The sequence below is a fragment of the Delphinus delphis genome, chromosome 6 (genome assembly GCF_949987515.2).
Source record: "Delphinus delphis chromosome 6, mDelDel1.2, whole genome shotgun sequence".
Classification (NCBI taxonomy): domain Eukaryota; kingdom Metazoa; phylum Chordata; class Mammalia; order Artiodactyla; family Delphinidae; genus Delphinus; species Delphinus delphis.
This window is the reverse complement of record NC_082688.1, coordinates 121,311-142,901: the sequence shown is the minus strand read 5'-3', so window position 1 is coordinate 142,901 and position 21,591 is coordinate 121,311. Positions and strand designations below refer to the sequence as shown.

Genomic DNA, 21,591 nt, shown 5'->3' with positions numbered 1-21,591 from the left:
TGGGGCGTGGCCGCCCTGCGCCTGTGGGAGGCTGGTCCCCGAAGGTCAGAGCATAACCTCTCTTCCCTGCAGAACAACTTCATCAACCTCAGCTTCCTCCGCCTCTTCCGCGCCGCCCGACTCATCAAGCTGCTCCGCCAAGGCTACACCATCCGCATCCTGCTCTGGACCTTCGTCCAGTCCTTCAAGGTGAGGCTGGGCGTGGCCAGGCGCGGCCTGACCCCTCCCTTGTGCAGGCTGGGGGGCTTCTGCCGCCACCGCCCGAGCGCCCTCCTCGGGAAGGCCGGGGCGGGGCCCACACCTCCCGTGGCCCCCGCTGTCCCGTGATGGTTTGAAAGGACGCTTTCACACCTCCCGTGGCCCCCGCTGTCCCGTGATGGTTTGTAAGGACGCTTTCACACCTCCCGTGGCGCCCGCTGTCCCGTGATGGTTTGTAAGGACGCTTTCACACCTCCCGTGGCCCCCGTTGTCCCGTGATGGTTTGTAGGGACGCTTTCACACCTCCCGTGGCCCCCGTTGTCCCGTGATGGTTTGAAAGGACGCTTTCACACCTCCCGTGGCGCCCGTTGTCCCGTGATGGTTTGTAAGGACGCTTTCAGGTTTACGGAGAGTATCTTGTTTATGCTCACCAAGGGCTGAGGTGGCTTTTATGGCTTGCTTTGTAGATGAAGGAGTTGACAGTAGCTTGGTGGTCATTGGGGTGGGTCTGCAGTCAACTGAGGCCAGTGTGGCCCCAGAGACCCAGCCACCATCCGCTCTGCCGATGAGGCTCAGGCCAGGGGGCAGGCCTCTCTCCTGGAGCTGACCTGTCCTCCCTCCTGGAGCTGACCTGCCCTCCCGTGTCTCTACAGGCGCTGCCCTACGTGTGCCTGCTCATCGCCATGCTGTTCTTCATCTACGCCATCGTCGGCATGCAGGTGGGTGTGCGCGGGGCCATCGCACGATAACGATGGCACGTTCGCACTTCGGCAACGTTTCTATGAGCCAGGTGCCGTTCTAAGCGCTTTATGAACTTAATCCTCAGAAAGACTCTTCTGTGGCTGAGGCCAAGCAGTGCCACCCTTTGTGGGCAGATGCCCGGCCCTGCTGTCTAGTGGAATCCTGCTGGGGTGTGCTAGGGCGCTGGTGGGCACGATTGCTTGGGTGCTGGGCACCCACGGCGGTGGAGTGTTTGAGCACATCTGCAGGATGCCGAGAGGCCTGCGGCGCAGCAGCTGGTCATTCTTTTGGCCCAGCAGCACTTCTGAAGGACAAGCGTCCTGATCCTGTACCGGAGATTATATGCTGTTGAAGGAAAAAGTCAACAGGATCATACCAGGTCACTGTCCTGGTCAAAATTAGCTTTTGCGTAACTTACCTTTATTTTGTCAAAGAACGCTTTGTCAGCTATTTGGGAAAATGTTTAAAATACACAAAGCAGTGTCCCAGTTGATACTTTTGGCATCTGACCACTTTCCAGTAGTAGGGATGGGAGATGGACTCAAATGTTAATTTGTAGTGGAAGGAGACAGTGTCTAAAGGTTAGCTGAAAACTGATTTTTAAACTCAATTTCCAGGGGTTGAAAAGTTGTCTTGCTTAAAATTTGCTGAGATCTGATGCTGTTTAAAACAAACATATATTTTTTCTTGCTTTGGTATCTGGGCATACAAAGACATATGTCACTGATCTTTATTTTATTTTATTTTTTATTTTTTTTTCTACATCTTTATTAGAGTATAATTGCTTTACAATGGTGTGTTAGTTTCTGCTTTATAACAAAGTGAATCAGTTATACATATACATATGTTCCCATATCTCTTCCCTCTTGCGTCTCCCTCCCTCCCACCCTCCCTATCCCACCCCTCCAGGCGGTCACAAAGCACCGAGCTGATCTCCCTGTGCTATGCGGCTGCTTCCCAGTAGCTATCTACCTTACATTTGGTAGTGTATATATGTCCATGCCTCTCTCTCGCTTTGTCACAGCTTACCCTTCCCCCTCCCCATAGCCTCACGTCCATTCTCTAGTAGGTTTGTGTCTTTATTCCTGTCTTACCTCTAGGTTCTTCATGACATTTTTTTTTCTTAAATTCCATATATATGTGTTAGGATACAGTATTTATCTTTCTCTTTCTGACTTACTTCACTCTGTATAACAGACTCTAGGTCTATCTACCTCATTACAAATAGCTCAATTTCGTTTCTTTTTATGGTTGAGTAATATTCCATTGTATATATGTGCCACATCTTCTTTATCCATTCATCCAGTGATGGACACTTAGGTTGTTTCCATCTCCGGGCTATTGTAAATAGAGCTGCAATGAACATTTTGGTACATGACTCTTTTTGAATTATGGTTTTCTCAGGATATATGCCCAGTAGTGGGATTGCTGGTAGTTCTACTGGTAGTTCATATGGTAGTTCTATTGGTAGTTTTTTAAGGAACCTCCATACTATTCTCCATAGTGGCTGTACCAATTCCCATTCCCACCAGCAGTGCAAGAGTATTCCCTTTTCTCCACACCATCTCCAGCATTTATTGTTTCTAGATTTTTTTGATGATGGCCATTCTGACCAGTGTGAGATGATATCTCATTGTAGTTTTGATTTGCATTTCTCTAATGATTAATGATGTTGAGCATTCTTTCATGTGTTTGTTGGCAGTCTGTATATCTTCTTTGGAGAAATGTCTATTTAGGTCTTCTGCCCGTTTTTGGATTGGGTTGTTTGGTTTTTTGTTATTGAGCTGCTTATAAATTTTGGAGATTAATCCTTTGTCGGTTGCTTCATTTGCAAATATTTTCTCCCATTCTGAGGGTTGTCTTTTGGTCTTGTTTATGGTTTCCTTTGCTGTGCAAAAGCTTTGAAGTTTCATTAGGTCCCATTTGTTTATTTTTGTTTTTATTTCCATTTCTCTAGGAGGTGGGTCAAAAAGGATTTTGCTGGGATTTATGTCATAGAGTGTTCCACCTATGTTTTCCTCTAAGAGTTTGAGAGTTTCTGGCCTTACATTTAGGTCTTTAATCCATTTTGAGCTTATTTTTGTGTATGGTGTTAGGGAGTGATCTAATCTCACGCTTTTACATGTACCTGTCCAGTTTTCCCAGCACCACTTATTGAAGAGGCTGTCCTTTCTCCACTGTACATTCCTGCCTCCTTTATCAAAGATAAGGTGACCATATGTGCATGAGTTTATCTCTGGGCTTTCTATCCTGTTCCATTGATCTATCTTTCTGTTTTTGTGCCAGTACCATACTGTCTTGATTACTGTATTTTTGTAGTATAGTCTGAAGTCAGGGAGCCTGATTCCTCCAGCTCCGTTTTTCGTTCTCAAGATTGCTTTGGCAATTCGGGGTCTTTTGTGTTTCCATACAAATTGTGAAATTTTTTGTTCTAGTTCTGTGAAAAATGCCAGTGGTAGTTTGATAGGGATTGCATTGAATCTGTAGATTGCTTTGGGTAGTAGAGTCATTTTCACAATGTTGATTCTTCCAATCCAAGACCATGGTATATCTCTCCATCTGTTTGTATCATCCTTAATTTCTTTCATCAGTGTCTTATAATTTTCTGCATACAGGTCTTTTGTCTCCTTAGGTAGGTTTATTCCTAGATATTTTATTCTTTTTGTTGCAGTGGTAAATGGGAGTGTTTTCTTGATTTCACTTTCAGATTTTTCATCATTAGTGTATAGGAATGCCAGAGATTTCTGTGCATTAATTTTGTATCCTGCTACTTTACCAAATTCATGCCAGAGATTTCTGTGCATTAATTTTGTATCCTGCTACTTTACCAAATTCATTGATTAGCTCTAGTAGTTTTCTGGTAGCATCTTTAGGATTCTCTATGTATAGTATCATGTCATCTGCAAACAGTGACAGCTTTACTTCTTCTTTTCCGATTTGGATTCCTTTTATTTCCTTTTCTTCTGTGATTGCTGTGGCTAAAACTTCCAAAACTATGTTGAATAAGAGTGGTGAGAGTGGGCAACCTTGTCTTGTTCCTGATCTTAGTGGAAATGCTTTCAGTTGTTCACCATTGAGGACGATGTTGGCTGTGGGTCTGTCATATATGGCCTTTATTATGTTGAGGAAAGTTCCCTCTATGGCTACTTTCTGCAGGGTTTTTATTATAAATGGGCGTTGAATTTTGTCGAAAGCTTTCTCTGCATCTATTGAGATGATCATATGGTTTTTCTCCTTCAATTTGTTAATATGGTGTATCACGTTGATTGATTTGCGTATATTGAAGAATCCTTGCATTCCTGGAATAAACCCAACTTAATCATGGTGTATGATCCTTTTAATGTGCTGTTGGATGCTGTTTGCTAGTATTTTGTTGAGGATTTTTGCATCTATGTTCATCAGTGATATTGGCCTATAGTTTTCTTTCTTTGTGACATCCTTGTCTGGTTTTAGAATCAAGGGTGGCCTCATAGAATGAATTTGGGAGTGTTCCTCCCTCTGCTATATTTTGGAAGAGTTTGAGAAGGATAGGTGTTAGCTCTTCTCTACATGTTTGATAGAATTCGCCTGTAAAGCCATCTGGTCCTGGGCTTTTCTTTGTTGGAAGATATTTAATCACAGTTTCAATTTCAGTGCTTGTGATTGGTCTGTTCATATTTTCTATTTCTTCCTGATTCAGTCTTGGCAGGTTGTGCATTTCTAAGAATTTGTCCATTTCTTCCAGGTTGTCCATTTTATTGGCCTAGAGTTGCTTGTAGTAATCTCTCATGATCTTTTGTATTTCTGCAGTGTCAGTTGCTACTTCTCCTTTTTCATTTCTAATTCTATTGATTTGAGTCTTCTCCCTTTTTTTCTTGGTGAGTCTGGCTAATGGTTTATCAATTTTGTTTATCTTCTCAAAGAACCAGCTTTTAGTTTTATTGATCTTTGCTATCGTTTCCTTCATTTCTTTTTCATTTATTTCTGACCTGATTTTTATGATTTCTTTCCTTCTGCTAACTTTGGGGTTTTTCTGTTCTTCTTTCTCTAATTGCTTTAGGTGCAAGGTTAGGTTGTTTGTTCGAGATGTTTCCTGTTTCTTAAGGTAGGATTGTATTGCTATAAACTTCCCTCTTAGAACTGCTTTTGCTGCATCCCATAGGTTTTGGGTCGTCGTGTCTCCATTGTCATTTGTTTCTAGGTATTTTTTGATTTCCTCTTTGATTTCTTCAGTGATCACTTCGTTATTAAGTAGTGTATTGTTTAGCCTCCATGTGTTTGTATTTTTTACAGATCTTTTCCTGTAATTGATATCTAGTCTCATAGCATTGTGGTCAGAAAAGATACTTGATACAATTTCAATTTTCTTAAATTTACCGAGGCTTGATTTGTGACCCAAGATATGATCTATCCTGGAGAATGTTCCATGAGCACTTGAGAAAAATGTGTATTCTGTTGTTTTTGGATGGAATGTCCTATAAATATCAATTAAGTCCATCTTGTTTAATGTATTATTTAAAGTTTGTGTTTCCTTATTTATTTTCATTTTGGATGATCTGTCCATGGGTGAGAGTGGGGTGTTAAAGTCCCCTACTATGAATGTGTTACTGTCGATTTCCCCTTTTATGGCTGTTAGTATTTGCCTTATGTATTGAGGTGCTCCTTTGTTGGGTGCATAAATATTTACAATTGTTATATCTTCTTCTTGGATCGATCCTTTGATCATTATGTAGTGTCCTTCTTTGTCTCTTGTAATAGTCTTTATTTTAAAGTCTATTTTGTCTGATATGAGAATTGCTACGCCAGCTTTCTTTTGGTTTCCATTTGCATGGAATATCTTTTTCCATCCCCTTACTTTCAATCTGTATGTGTCTCTAGGTCTGAAGCGGGTCTCTTGTAGACAGTATATATATGGGTCTTGTTTTTGTATCCATTCAGCCAATCTGTGTCTTTTGGTGGGAGCATTTAGTCCATTTACATTTAAGGTAATTATTGATATGTATGTTCCTATTCACATTTTCTTAGTTGTTTGGGGTTCGTTATTGTAGGTCTTTTCCTTCTCTTGTGTTTCTTGCCTAGAGAAGTTCCTTTAGCATTTGTTGTAAAGCTGGTTTGGTGGTGCTGAACTCTCTCAGCTTTTGCTTGTCTGTAAAGGTTTTAATCAAATCTGAATGAGATTCTTGCTGGGTAGAGTAATCTTGGTTGCAGGTTTTTCTCCTTCATCACTTTAAATATGTCCTGCCACTCCCTTCTGGCTTGCAGAGTTTCTGCTGAGAGATTAGCTGTTAACCTTATGGGGATTCCCTTGTGTGTTACTTGTTGTTTTTCCCTTGCTGCTTTTAATATGTTTTCTTTGTATTTAACTTTTGACAGTTTGATTAATATGTGTCTTGGCGTATTTCTCCTTGGATTTATCCTGTATAGGACTCTCTGTGCTTCCTGGACTTGATTAACTATTTCCTTTCCCATATTAGGGAAGTTTTCAACTATAATCTCTTCAAATATTTTCTCAGTCCCTTCCTTTTTCTCTTCTTCTTCTGGACCCCCTATAATTCGAATGTTGGTGTGTTTAATGTTGTCCCAGAAGTCTCTGCGACTGTCCTCAGTTCTTTTCATTCTGTTTTCTTTATTCTGCTCTGCAGTAGTTATTTCCACTATTTTATCTTCCAGGTCACTTATCCGTTCTTCTGCCTCAGTTATTCTGCTATTGATCCCATCTAGAGTATTTTTCATTTCATTTATTGTGTTGTTCTTCATTGTTTGTTTCATCTTTAGTTCTTCTAGGTCCTTGTTAAATGTTTCTTGCATTTTCTCTATTCTATTTCCAAGATTTTGGATCATCTTTACTATCATTATTCTGAATTCTTTTTCAGGTAGACTGCCTATTTCCTCTTCATTTGTTAGGTCTGGTGGGTTTTTATCTTGCTTCTTCATCTGCTCTGTGTTTTTCTGTCTTCTCATTTTGCTTATCTTACTGTGTTTGGGGTCTCCTTTTTGCAGCCTGCAGGTTCATAGTTCCCATTGTTTTTGGTGTCTGTCCCCAGTGGCTAAGGTTGGTTCAGTGGGTTGTGTAGGCTTCCTGGTGGAGGGGACTAGTGCCTGTGTTTTGGTGGATGAGGCTGGATCTTGTCTTTCTGGTGGGCAGGTCCACGTCTGGTGGTGTGTTTTGGGGGTGTTTGTGGACTTATTATGATTTTAGGCAGCCTCTCTGCTAATGGGTGGGGTTGTGTTCCTGTCTTGCTAGTTGTTTGGCATAGAGTGTCCAGCAGTGTAGCTTGCTGGTCATTGAGTGAAGCTGGGTGCTGGTGTTGAGATGGAGATCTCTGGGAGATTTTCGCCGTTTGATATTATGTGGAGCTGGGAGGTCTCTTGTGGACCAGTGTCCTGAAGTTGGCTCTCCCACCTCAGAGGCACAGCACTGACTCCTGCACCAAGAGCCTTTCATCCACATGGCTCAGAATAAAAGGGAGACAAAGTAGAAAGAAAGAGGAAAGAAAGAAATAAAAAGAAAGAAGATAAAATAAAATAAAGTAACATAAAATAAAATAAAGTTATTAAAATAAAAAATATTAAGAAAAAAATTTTTTTAAGAAAAGAAACGGATAGAACCCTAGGACAAATGGTGGAAGCAAAGCTATACAGACAAAATCTCACACAGACGCATACACATACACACTCACAAAAAGCGGAAAAGGGGAAAAAATCATAAATCTTGCTCTTCAAGTCCACCTCCTCAATTTGGGATGACTCGTTGTCTATTCATGTATTCCACAGATGCAGGTACATCAAGTTGATTGTGAAGCTTTAATCCGCTGCTCCTGAGGCTGCTGGGAGAGATTTCCCTTTCTCTTCTTTGTTCTCACAGCTCCAGGGGCTCAGCTTTGGATATAGCCCCGCCTCTGCATGTAGGTCGCAGGAAGGCGTCTGTTCTTCGCTCAGACAGGACGGGGTTAAAGGAGCCGCTGATTCGGGGGCTCTGGCTCACTCAGGCCGGGGGGGAGGGAGGGGCACGGAGTGCGGGGCGGGCCTGCGGCAGCAGAGGCCGGCATGACGTTGCACCAGCCTGAGGCGCGCCGTGCGTTCTCCCGGGGAAGTTGTCCCTGGATCCCGGGACCCTGGCAGTGGCGGGCTGCACAGGCTCCCCGGAAGAGGGGTGTGGATAGTGACCTGTGCTCACACACAGGCTTCTTGGTGGCTGCAGTAGCAGCCTTAGCATCTCATGCCCGTCTCTGGGGTCCGCGCTGTTAGCCGCGGCTCGCGCCCGTCTCTGGAGCTCCTTTAAGCAGCGCTCTTAATCTCCTCTCCTCGCGCACCAGGAAACAAAGAGGGAAGAAAAAGTCTCTTGCCTCTTCGGCAGCTCCAGACTTTTCCCCGGACTCCCTCCCGGCCAGCCGTGGTGCACTAACCCCTTCAGGCTGAGTTCACGCCGCCAACCCCAGTCCTCTCCCTGCGCTCCAACCGAAGCCCGAGCCTCAGCTCCCAGCCCCGCCCGCCCCGGCGGGGGAGCAGACAAGCCTCTCGGGCTGGTGAGTGCCGGTCGGCACCGATCCTCTGTGCGGGAATCTCTCCGCTTTGCTCTCCGCACCCCTGTTGCTGCGCTCTCCTCCGCGGCGCCGAAGCTTCCCCCTCCGCCACCCACAGTCTCCACCCGCGATGGGGCTTCTAGTGTGTGGAAACCTTTCTTCCTTCACAGCTCCCTCCCACTGGTGCAGGTCCCGTCCCTATTCTTTTGTCTCGGTTTATTCTTTTTTCTTTTGCCCTACCCAGGTACGTGGGGGGTTTCTTGCCTTTTGGGAGGGCTGAGGTCTTCTGCCAGCGTTCAGTAGGTGTTCTGTAGGAGTTGGTCCACGTGTAGATGTATTTCTGGTGTATCTGTGGGGAGGAAGGTGATCTCCGCGTCTTACTCTTCTGCCATCTTCCCCTCGTCCCAAAGCCTGGTCTGTATTTTTGATGGATAGATGATGATTCGTACATTTTCATCTGGATTCGAGTTTAAGCTGCTTAGAGTTAGGGACTCATTTGCATTTCTAACCTTGAAAGAAAGAAATTAAAATGGATAGAAAACCCATTGTGATGTTTGCACAGAATTGTAAAGAGAAAGGTTCAAGTGACTATCGTAATATCAGTATAATTACTGGTTTGGAGTCATTGATGAGAGAGTGAATTTTAAAACGCTTCCCTTCTTCTGTCTGGCAGAGCCCACCAAGACTTAGCTCTGGGTCCCCCGCTTTTACTAGTCACTCTGGGAGATCCCTGGACAGGCTCAGAGCCAGAGCCAGTGCACGCTGGGCCGTGGGACAGGGATACGTTTGCCTCTCCAGAGGTTTTCTCTACCCTGGAAATGCACAGACGCTGCTGGAGCTGGAAGCCACCAGCCCCGGCAGCAGTGGTGGCGGCTTCTGTCGGGATTATCTGGCTCAGGGCAGCGTCCTGTCCCATGTGGGTGCACACGTGCACACACACCGTCTCCTGCCCGGCTGCAGCTCCTGAAGACCCAGCAGCAGTGGTCTGCAGCCTTCTTCTCCACTTCAGGTGTTTGGAAACATCGCCCTGGATGACGACACCAGCATCAACCGGCACAACAACTTTCGGACGTTTCTACAAGCCTTGATGCTGCTGTTCAGGTGCGTTGTGGGGAGGTGGGTCCAGGCTCACTGGCTTCTTCACTCAGGATGGGACCACCCCCCAGCCCTGGTCACACTGGCTTCTCCGCAGCGGACCTTTCCAGTTTCTCTTCTTTCCCTGCTTGTTCTTCCCTAAGGGCTCCTGGGCTTCAAGACAGCCCGAAGGGGAGGCCCTGAGGAGGTCAGCCTGAGAGCGCCAGGCCGGGCCCGCCTCCTCCACCTTGTCTCTGCTCCCCGGCGGCAGCTGCAAGGCCTCCAGTGGGGCTGCAGCCCGAGAGGTCTGGGAGGACAGAAGGTGTCCAAAGGGCTTTTCTTGGTGTGCCAGGCCAGGCTTCCCGCGTGCTCACCTTAGTGATTCGGGGATCTGTGCTACCAGGAGAAGCAGGGCAGTGGAGCGCTGCTGTCAGCAGCTGGCACCCGCTCGGTGGCCCAGGGAACCCAGCTGGCCAGCAGTGCCGTTCTGATGGGAGCTGCAGTTCCTGAGGCTCGGGGGTGCGGCCAAGGGGAGCACCAGGGCGGGGCCTGGAGGAGCACAGGCTGGTGTCCGCTCAGAGGCCTCCCTGCGCGGATGTGTGTGGGACGGCTCCCCCGCCATGGCTGTCAGGCGTGGACACCCGTGGGCTGGGGCTGTCCACCCGCCTGGCTTGAGAATGCACTTGTGGGCGGAGGCCAGAGAGTGGAACGTGTCTCCCTCCTTCCCCGTGACCCTAGGAGGGGAGAAAAGAGCTCTGTAGTGACTTATGGTAGAGGGGTCCTGACAGCACACCCTGCGTTGGGCCCTTTCCTGAGGTTTCACCATCTGTGTTCACTTATGTAAATGCATCGGGCGGGCTGCTGCCAGGCCCACCCTTGGGGACCCCCAGCACATCTGGCCCTATGCAGATGCGTTTTGGGCACCGTGGGAGTTCTTCTTTATATGGAGGGTGAGCTCAGATCAGGCCTGCTTCACTGCGCTGCCTGGACAGAGTTTTCGACTTGTTCTTTGCAGCAGATGAACAAGCACCCTTAGGCTTTTTACACTTTCCCCAAATAGTGTCGTTTCTCTGGACTTTAGCTGTTACATTAACTTTATTTCTTTGTTTATTAATAGCCTGCCTTGTGCCACAAAAGATATGAAGTGAGCCTTGGTTTTAAGCCTTTGATCTCAAAGATCTCTCTTCCTTCCTCATCTTGGTGTCACATGTGGGCACCCTCGTCATTCAGGCCTGGCACGGGCTGAACCAGCTGTTGTCCATAGGGAGTGGGCCCAGCTTCTGCCCGGGGCTGACCACATAGGGGCACAGGGGGGACCCAGGCCTCTGGCCCACCTGCAGGTCTGGTGCACATCTGGCCCCTGGTGCGGGCCTCACACACAGAAGCAAACGTCCACGCAGGAGGGGCCTCTGTGGTAGCTGCTCGGGGTGGGGGTATTCTTGATGTGTTCGAGAAGCAGTAGAAGCTGGGGTGGCTGGTGTGGGGTGAGGTCAGGGAAAGGGCAGGCTGTGGGTAGTCATGTGGATTTTACCTTTTGCAGGGAGTGAGGGGGTCACTGAGGGGTCATTGATCTTATCCCTGGGCTGCTGGTGGGGAGTGAGCATCCAGTTAAGAAGCTGCTGCAGCAGCCCGGGGTGGGGAGGTAGCACGTGTCTGGCTGGTTTGAAGGCCGATGAGCTGATGATCAGGACACGGTGAGAGAGGAGGCGAGGGTGACGCCCGCGTGTTTGGCCTGAGCAGAGGGAAGGGTGGAGTCCCTGTGTCCTGAATCCAGGAAGACTGGGCGGCGGCTGCCGGGGAGGAGATCGGAGCCCACAGAGGGGAGCTCGCCATGGTGCTGACTTCTGGTGCGGTGGATTCTTTCCCGTAGCTAGTGCTTTCCCAGTTATGATCAGCTTGAAAAGCTAATGCCAGAGGCTTCTTTTTAAGAAGCAACGTCTGATAACCAGACCTCACACATGTGCAGGATCCCTGTGGGAAGGAACCCAGCTCTCCTGAATTCCCAGGCTCCCTCCCAGGGCCGGTCCTGGGCCTTCCTTCCTGGGCCTCATGCTCTGCCCTTTTCTCAGGAGCGCCACTGGGGAGGCCTGGCACGAGATCATGCTGTCCTGCCTCGGCAGCCGGGCCTGCGACGCGCTCGCCAATGCCGCTGAGTGTGGGAGCGACTTCGCCTACTTCTACTTTGTCTCCTTCATCTTCCTCTGCTCCTTTCTGGTGAGTCCCGGACGCTGTGCCCATCCCGTCGCCTGTGTCTGCTGGTCTCAGACCGCCTTGGGCCCCCCTAGTCTCTTGCTGGTCCCTGATTTTGATCCATGTCACATGAAAGCTGATTCCACATCGATGGTCCTCGTTTCCCCAGAGATGAGGACCTCGTTAATCCTGAAAGGACCCACTGGGTAATGAGCTCCTGTGGGCCTGCCTTTACTTCTGTGGAAGGGGTTTTAAGTTTCTGTAGGGCAATTGTCCCTCAGTTCTCAGCTTCTAGAAGGACTTGCACCGTGGTGATAAGATACGAAGCAGCAGAATTCCAGGCAGCCTGCCTGTGACCCATGAGCTATGGAAACTCATGGGGTCAGGTTGGAGGTGTCAGCGGGCCAGGTCGCAGGGTGTGGATTTTATTACAAGTCAGCAGAAGGCTCTGGGACACTGTGAGCAGTGGCATCCTCTGCTTGACATCTTAAAACCTCACTCTGGCTTCTGGCTTCTGGTCAGGAGAGGCTGTAAGTGAGCAGGAGATAATTAGAGGTGACAGTTGGAGAGGGTGGGTGTGAAAGAAGTTGTGTGGACTTGGGCTGCATTGTAAAGGTAGAGCTGACACAATTGATTGAACACGAGCATGAGAGTAAAGGAGGGAAAAACGCTGCCTTCTGGGGTTTGCTGGGGTGATGGAGTGAGTGGTTCTTGCCCCGAGATGGAAAGGTTGGGGAGCCATGGGCGTGGGGATAAGGAGGGGGTGCTTAGAGACACGTGGGGGCCTCTGGGCTGGAGATGTGGATTCGTCGTCGTTCGTATTTGGTGTATCCATCAGGCTTGGCGATACCCTCTAGGTCCCTGTGTGGTCCAGAGACCCACGGCTTAAACATTGCCTGAGCACTGGTTAGAAATGCAGATTCCTGGGTCCCTTCCAAGACTTGCTGTATCAGGATCTCTGGGAGAGGGACCCAGGAATCAGTTTTAGTGAACTTCCTGGGTGATTCCTTGTGTGCTAAGTTCGAGGAGCACTGACCTATGGAGAAGAGGGCTGAAGACTCAGCCCTGGGGGCATTTAGGAGACAGAAGGGAGCATGGGGTCCAGAAGTTGATTCGGAGCAGTGAGGCAGGAGAGAGCCAGGAGAGGGCAGTCCCCTAAAAACCAAGGGAAGAAGGTGTCCCTAGTGGGAGGGAATCATCAACCATGTGAAATATTGTTGGGAGGTAAAGTAAAATGATGACTGAGAATTGCTCATGGGGTGTGGAAAGGTAGAGACCATGGGTGCCCTTCACAGGAACAGTTTCTTTGGAGTGTTAGGATCAAGGCCTTACTGCAGCAGGTTCAAGAGATAACAAGAAGCAAAGAGCACAGCAGGAGTGGACAGCTGCTTTCCACAGTGGGCAGTGCTGAGCAGACACTTCAGATTTACAGTCATAACTTTCATGCAGGACCAGCCAGCACAGTTTGTGCTTTTCTCGGGCCATATTCTCTACTTGGCGCCATGGGTAGCAAAGTGCATTATTCAGATTTGGGATTTACCAGACAAGTGTAAGGAGGGAGAAAACGATGTGTGTAAAAGTATCATCTTAGTGCTGGATGCGGGATCAGGCCTGGGGACAGGAGGGAGGGGAGGGGCAGGACCACTGGATCAGAGGTCCCCATGGGACACAAGTATTAGATGAAGTGAGCCAGAAGGATAGGAACTGTGGGCAGAGAGTGAGACATCTGTGGTTAAGACTTTGGAGGTGGTAATGGTAATGTTCATTGGTAGTCACTGGCAATGAGTTGTTTTGCAGTCATACGAGTAAGGGGCTGAGATGATGGCGGGAGGCTGGGGGGAGGTCAGGGATCAGAGAGGCCAGGCAATAGTTGACCCATCTCTGTGGATATTAACAGCAACAAGAATTAAGAGTAGATGTGGGGACAAATACAGCAAGTCAGGTGCACATTTCCCAGGAAGCAGGGGGAGGTTGGTAGACCAGAAACCTTAAACGGCAGGCTTTTTTCTTAAGAGGATGGAGGGGGACACCACTGTTTCACCTAGAGCAATGGGAAATGAAGAACGTTCGGGTAAGATGAAGATAAAAGAATTTCTATTGATGGTGAACTGAGAGTTTTGGAAGGTACAGTAGAAGGTTGGGGTAGTTGGGAAAGGTGTGCATTTGAGACCGATGAGCTTGCATATTGATAGAAAAATACAGAAAAATCTATGAAACTAGTCTTTCACTAGTTGCCAGGAACCAAGGAGAGGATTTGCATGTTGGGGTCATTCCCTGATACATCAGAAGACCCACTGTGGGCAGTGGGGAAGGAAAGCTTTCTGGAGAGTCACCCGTCTTGTAGGTAGGGGGGACAGTGGTCTCTGTGAAGTTCAAAGACATCTGGTGCTGCAAGAGCCAGCCAGTCCATGGGCGCAAGGTTGAGCCCACCAGGTTGGCTTCACTGTGCTCTGGCTGCAGACATGCGGTTCCACAGAAAGCCACATTCACGATGCCACACCATCCACAGGACCGACACTCCCTGGACATGTCAGGGGTGAGCCGAGGCATGACATTATTCTGTTGGTTCCATTCATCCAGCAATTCCACTTCTGAGTATATATCCAAAAGAAATGAAGACAGGATATTGAAGCAATATCCACACTCCCATATTCATTGCAGCCATTATTCACAGTAGCAAAGATAGGAAACAGCCTAAGTGTCCATCAACAGATGAATGAATATAGAGGATGTGACACACACGCACACGCACACACACAATTGAATAGTATTCAGCCATGAGAAGGAGATCCTGCAATTTGTGACGACATGGATGGACCTTGAGGGCATCATGCTAAATGAAATAAGCCAGATAGAGAAAGACAAATAGTGCATAGTATCACTTATGTGTGGAATCTTTTTTTAAAGAAGTCAGCATCATAGAAACAGAGTAGAAAAGTTGTTGCCAGGGCCTGGGGATTGGGGAAATAAGGAGAGGTTGATAAAAGGGTACAAACTTTCAGCTATATAAACAAAGTCTGAGTATCTGATGTAAAACATGGTGAGTATAGTTTTTAAGACTGTATTATATAAGTGAAATTTGCTAAGAGAGTAGAACTTAAATGTTCTATCACTAAAAGATAAACATGTGAGGTGATAGATGTGTTAGTTAATAGATGGCGGGAACCCTTTCACAACGTATATGTATATCAAATCACCACAATGTACACCTTAAGAATCTTACAATTTTGTTAATTCCACCTTAATAAAGCCTGGGGGTGGGGGACAATGTGGTGCTGGCATAAGGATAAATATAGAGAGCAATGGAATAGGATTGAGAGTCTGGAAGTGAACCCAAACATCTATGGCCAATTGATTTTTGACAAGGATGCCAAGACCATTCAATATGGAAAGAACAGTTTCTCTAACAAATGGGGAGGAGCTAACTGGTTATCCACATGCAAAAAAATGAAGTTGGACCCTTACCTCACTCCATGTAAAAATATTAACTCAAAATTGATCAGAGACCTAAGTGTGAGAACTAAAACTGTAAAACTTTTAGAAGAAAACATAGGGAACCAATCTTCATGACCTCAGATTTGGCAAAGAATTCTTAGATTTGACATCATAATCACAAGCAAGAAAAGAAAAAAAATAGATAAATTCAACTATCAAAATGCAATACTTTTGTGCATTAAAGGATATTATAAAAATATGAAAATACAATAGAAGGAATGGGAGAAAATATTTTATAAGGGGTTAATATGCAAAATATATAAAGAACTCCTACAACTCAACAACAAAAAGAGAAACAACCATATAAAAAGGGACAAAGAATCAGAATAGTCATTTTTCCAAAGAAGATCTTCAACTGGCCAGCCAACAAGCACATAAAGACATTCAACATCCTTGGTCATTAAGGAAATGCAAATAAAAACCACAATGAGATACCATTTTGCACTCACGAGGATGGCTAGAATAATTTTTTTTTTTTTTAAACAGAAGATACCAGGTGTTGGTGAGGACATGGAGAAATAGGGACTTTTGTGCATTGCTGATGGAAATGTAAAAAACAGTAGCTTCTGTGGAAAACAGTTTGGAAGTTCCTCAAAAACTTAATCATAATATTACCATATGACCCAGAAATCCCATTCCTAGGTATGTACACGAGAGAAATGAAATTTTATGTCTACACAGAAATTTGTCCATGAATATTTATAGCAGCATTAACCATTAACAGCCAAAGGTGGAAACAACCCAAATGTCCATCAGTGGATGAATGGATAAACAAATTGTAGTACATACCTACAAAGGAATATTATTCAGCCATAAACAGGAAGGAACTTCTGCCAAATGCTGCGACATGGATGAACTTTGAAAACATCACACTAAGTGAAAGAAGCCAGACTCAAAAGGTCATACGTTGTATGGAGTTTTTTTTTTTTTGCGGTACGCGGGCCTCTCACTGTCGTGGCCTCTCCCTTTTGCGGAGCACAGGCTCCGGACGCGCAGGCCCAGCGGCCATGGCTCACGGGCCCAGCCGCTCCGCGGCATGTGGGATCCTCCCGGACCGGGGCACGAACCCGCGTCCCCTGCATCGGCAGGCGGACTCTCAACCACTGTGCCACCAGGGAAGCCCTGTATGGAATTTTTTATTCGAAATATCCAAAATAGACAAATCTACAGGTACAGAAAGGAGATTGGTGGTTTCTAGGGAATGGGAGGACGGAGGAATAGGGAGTGATTACTTAGGGGTGCAAGGTATTCTTTAGGAGTGATGAAAAGATTTTGAAACTAGGAAAGTGGTGGTTGCACAGTACTGTGCGTACGCTCAATGCCACTGAATTGTGGACTTAACTGTATGTTAAGTGAATTTCAACTCAGTTAAAAAAACAAAACAAAACAAAATACCTGAGCTGTAGTTCTCTAGAGCCCAAACTATTAAGTCCAAAGTTGCTACTTTCCTTGAAGGTTTACCTGAGAAGGGGAGAGGGTGGGGACCAATCAGTGGAGAAGATTAACCTAGACGGCAGGACAGATCATGGACAGGAGAAGCTGGGCCTGAATGAGGACGGGGTGGGAGAAGTAGAGAACAGAAGCCTTCAGAGGACAAATACTGGGTTGGGGTTAGCCTGTGGGACCTAGAACCCGGGGAAGGATGCTGCTGGTGGTGGCGGCAGTGTAAAGGGGGCCTGGGAAGCCCTCTGCAAGGCTGTGGAGGGAGCAGGTTGGGCAGGCTCTGCCTGAGTCAGTGGCGTCAGCTGCCCTGTCCGCCTCACACGGAGACTTTGGCTGCAGGTGGAGAGGTGGGGGAGGGGGCAGGCTGAGGTCTCTGGATGTCACCTCTTTTCCTTCCTGTCCTGCAGATGTTGAACCTCTTTGTGGCGGTGATCATGGACAATTTTGAGTACCTTACGCGGGACTCTTCCATCCTAGGGCCTCACCACCTGGACGAGTTCATCCGGGTCTGGGCTGAGTACGACCCGGCTGCGTGGTGAGTGAGCCACCATGCTGTGTGGTCCTCAGGGGTGGTCCCTGCCACCCACGGATCTCAGCACAGGGCTGCGTGGTGAGTGAGCCCCACGCTGCGTGGTCCTCAGGGGTGGTCCCTGCCACCCACGGATCTCAGCACAGGGCTGGTGGCTGCAGACATGTTTCAAGTGAGTGTTCCCCCTGTGGATTTTGGCTGGGGTAAGTTAGGGTCCATCCTGCTCCCCGTGGGGTACTGCTGAGCCCGCCTCCCAGGGGGTGCGCTCATTCCCACTCTCGGTGTTCTTGTATACAGCTCCCTGGGCTGAGAAATCCTCTTGTCAGACCCTCCGTCCAGCCCTTCGGAGGTTACCTGGGGGTCATGGAAGGTTTTCAGGGGGTTGTGAGACTCAGGGTTCCTATTGACGGGAGCTCACCGTCTTCTCACGTCTGGGGTCGTGGAGAGCGTGTGGAAACAGAGAAGGACCTTCTCTCAGGGCCTCACCGTTCTTGTGAAGCTCTGAGACCTCTGTGGGCAGAAATAATGTGGGGCCTCAGGACATTCTCCTCTGTGGACTCGGGGCTCTCCCTCCCTGCCATCTCCTTGACGTCAGGAGCCAAGTGCACCTCTGTGTCACCAGCCCAGGCCGCGAATAGAGGGTTCTCAGTAAAGTTTTATTGAAATCAGATGAGCTGCCAGGAAGGGTCTAGTGTGATTGAGGCCCTTTGGTCTTGGTGAAAAAGGGTTACTGCGCTGCTGTTGCGTAAGTGAGGGGCGATTCGCTTCCAGACGGAGCAGGGGTGTCCTGGAGGGAGTGGCTTGGGGTCAGGAGGCGGTGGAGACTGTTTCGTGGGAGATGCTTGCACACCTGTGACATTGCGTCCTGGGGGTCAGCACGGCAGCACGGATCCACCACCTGCCGATTTGTCTGTTCCTTCATCGCTCACTCATTCCCTTGCTCATTCATTCATTCACCCTCTCGATCCGTGGCTTGAGGAGTTACTAAGGGTGCACTCTCTGCAGCAAAACACAGGACGCAGAGGGCCTGAGAGACCTGGCCGTCGGTAAGACTCAGGCCTGCTCAGCGCCTCACTCACGGTGAGCCCGGGAGTGAACTGTGCCCCAGGGCGGGGGCTCCAGGGGGACGAGAAGACCCTGGAACGGGGGTGCCGCCGCTTCCCGCCTCCTCTCCCTCAGGCTCCCTGGCCTGCCCGCGTCCCTGTGGCGCAGCTCTGTGTCTGGTCACCCTTTGTGTGGCAGAGGCCTTTAGGAGAGGGTCAGCGTCCTCATGGGAGGATCCTGCTACCCACAGAGCACCTGGGACTCTGAATCCACGTTCAGCAAGGGGAATACTCTGGAGCTTTCCAGGCCCCAAAATCCTGGGAGCTTGGCTGGGCTCCCGTACCCGCTTCTTATGCAGTCTCCCTGGAGCCCCCATCCCATCACAGTGAAGATCCAGAAGGCGTTATGTGAGGCCCTTTCCGGTCTGGGCAGCACCAGGGCCCTGGGGCTCTTCCAGGCCCAGAGCATCTCTGAGTGTGTTCCAGTGTAGTGAAAAATCGGCAGTTTTCACACAGTGTAGAACAAGCCTGGCTGTTATTTGTGGTTCGTGTTGTGTGTGACTTTTCATGGTCTTGGAGAGTCCCAGCATTTTTCTGATGCATCAGCACATTTGCCCACAGCACATGCTTGAGTCCACAGGCTCAGGGGTATTCCTGGGTTCTCTGGTCAGGAAGGCCCAGTCACACCGGAGGGGAGACTGACCACACCCAAGGCCTGGTCCTTGTCAGGCAGAGGGCGGGAGGGAGTCCAGTGAGGCAGGATTGAGGCTCATTCCGGGAGGGCCATCCTGACTGTGGTCTGAAGAGATGCTGCTGCTTCTGGGCGTATATTTTTCTAGAGGAGAAAAACACAGATGTTGTATAGAGCATGACTTGGACTAACAGGCAAAGGCAAGTCAGTGCAGGCCTGCGAGAGGGGGGTCATGTCTCCCAGATCTCTATGGACTGTAGACCCAGCACCTCCCCAGTCAGCCCCAGGTGGAGCAGAATTAAGACACACAAGAAGTGCACTCGGGCCAGACGGCAGCTCTGTGATTGTGCACAGAGACGGCTGACTGTCTCCCAAATCCAGGGTTCTAGAACTGGGGCCTCTGGAAGGCATAGGCATTCAGGAATATGGTGAAGTGCTTATGGAAGAGTAGATAGCAAAATGTAAGCCTCAGCCCAGAGCAAGATACCAGCGGGATAACACAAGACCCCCAGTCCGGAAGTAGCACAGGCATGACCTGCAACTGACACTCAGACGTGCTTCTCCCACGAGCGGCTGGGGCGGCGGAAGGCTCGGCTGAGGCAGCTGAGCAGGCTGGGTCTGTACCCCACGACTGGCAGGGCAGAGCGTGCTTGAGCCTTCAACTAGCCTCTGTGACAGCTGCAGGGCCGTGACCATCTTTATTTCCCAGGGACCATCTGCCGTCTCCTCATTCTTGGGGAGGCTGAAACAAAAACAAACTTTATGAAATTTCCTGAGCTTTGTGTGTATGTGAGTGTATTACGTGAGTGTGCACAAGCATGTGCATGTGTGTGCTGTCTGTGCACAGGTCTGTGTCCACCCGAGTGCATGTGAGTGTGTTTACGTGCAGGCAGGCACACGTGTGTGTATGCACGTGTTTTTGCACGTGCAGCAGCACGTGTGATTGCGTGCATGTGTGCATGTGACTGCAGCGCATCTTTGCGTGTACGTGTGTGTGAATGCAGGTGTGCTTGGGCGTGTACGTGCACGTGTGTGTGTACGCATGCATGCTGTGGGGGGATGAGGAAGGCGTGGAGTTGTTGCTTTCTGGCGCCGCCTTCCCCCACCCTCCGTTTTGCTGTTGCCTCAGTGCTTCGTGGTGAAGTGTGGAGACTCAGCAGGAGGGTCACTACCCGCTACCGTGAGCGATCTGTCTGCTCACCCTCATGGTCACCCATCTGTCCAGTAAATGTCTCTGAGCCTGTGCCATGTGCTGGGGCCTGGGGCCCACGGGGGAGCAGGCCTGTGCTCTCAGCTCTGCTCGGCCCAGCCGGGCGTGGGGCAGAGGAGCTGCAGGCCAGGCGTGTCTGCGGAGGGAGAGCTTACCTCTGGCTGGTGGGTCAGCGGAGGTGGCAGCTGAGCTGAACTGAAGGAGCGGGGTGGATGGAGCTCGCTCTAGAGGAGGGTGGGGGCGGGGGCATGGGAAGGGGCTGGGTGCCTGGCTCGCGGGGAGGGCGCATCGCAGAGGGGCTGCAAGGTGGCCAAACAGCTAGCTTTGACTCCGTTTTATAGACAGAGAGAACAGCTTTGGAACCAGCGTGACAGGATCAGGCCCCCACTTTTCCTCTGGTGGCGGCTGAGGGGTTTGATGGCAGAAGAGAGAAGATGGGCCAAGGAACAGGGGTGACGGTAGGGGCTGTGCCTCCGCCAGGCTTCCAGCCTCTTTGTGGTGGTCCCTTGGGTCCACAAGGTTAGCAAGCACCTTGCGTGAGGCCGGAATGGGGCTTCCTCTTCACTCCCTCTTTCCCAGAAGTGAGCGCAACACAGTTTAGAGTTGGTGAGACTGAGGGGGCCATCTTGCAGGAAAGGCAAGCGTCAGCGTGGGCTGGGGTGCCCACCCGGGGACAAGAGGGGCCCTTAGCCAGACCCGCAGACCCCAGGGAAGGACACAGTGTGCTCAGAGAGGCAGGGATAGTCAGGAGAGCCACGTGTGCAGAGAAGGCCCTGGGGGCTCAGGCACTCAGGGAGTGAGGGGAGGGGCGGCCAGACAGCCGTGAACGAGGCCCAGGGGTGCTGTGTGCAGGTGGACACACAGGGCCCGAGGCTGTTCTGTAAGGAACGTCTCCCGGCTGCAGTGGGCTCTGGAAACTGTCTGCGGGCCGCCGCGCCTCCTGGGGCTCTCTGGCCCAGGCCCCAGCCGGGAGCCGCCTGTCCAGCCTGCCCCGGCTCCACCTCCAGACTGCGCAAGGCTGGACGGGCGGGACGGGCTCCTCGTGCCTCTTGCCATGACCTGTGACGTTTCCTTTCCAGTTGCCGGATTCATTATAAGGATATGTACAGTTTGTTGCGTTGTCTTGCGCCGCCCGTTGGCTTAGGGAGGAACTGCCCTCGTAGGTTGGCCAGCCAGGTGTGCTACTCCAACTGACATACCCTTCCCTGCCCGAAATGCAGACACAGCACACACTCCCTGCCTGGTTTGGGAATGATGACACCTCACCTCTCGCCCCTCCTGCCCTGTCCTGCCTGCACTCCAACCTCCTGGACACTTCGGTTCCCCATCTGACTCCCGACCCCTCCAGCTGGCTGGGGACAGGCAGCCTCACGAGACGGTGCGCACAGAGCTTTCCGGCTGGGCCGTGAGGATGGGGACCGGGTCCCACCTGTGCCAGGGAAGCAGGCGTCTCACCCGGATTTGCCTCCGGGCTC

General features: G+C 49.6%; 1 protein-coding gene across 2 annotated transcripts in view; it reads left to right on the top strand.

Moving 5' to 3' along the window:
- The window catches only part of CACNA1B (calcium voltage-gated channel subunit alpha1 B), a 194,348-nt gene that overhangs the window by 154,226 nt on the left and 18,531 nt on the right, over positions 1 to 21,591 (top strand). For both annotated transcript variants that reach the window (XM_060013664.1, XM_060013665.1), the window contains exons 33-37: positions 73 to 189; positions 852 to 917; positions 9,451 to 9,542; positions 11,585 to 11,729; positions 17,051 to 17,178. In XM_060013664.1, coding sequence (XP_059869647.1) covers positions 73 to 189; positions 852 to 917; positions 9,451 to 9,542; positions 11,585 to 11,729; positions 17,051 to 17,178 — 548 coding nt within the window. The remainder of the gene's footprint in view (positions 1 to 72; positions 190 to 851; positions 918 to 9,450; positions 9,543 to 11,584; positions 11,730 to 17,050; positions 17,179 to 21,591) is intronic.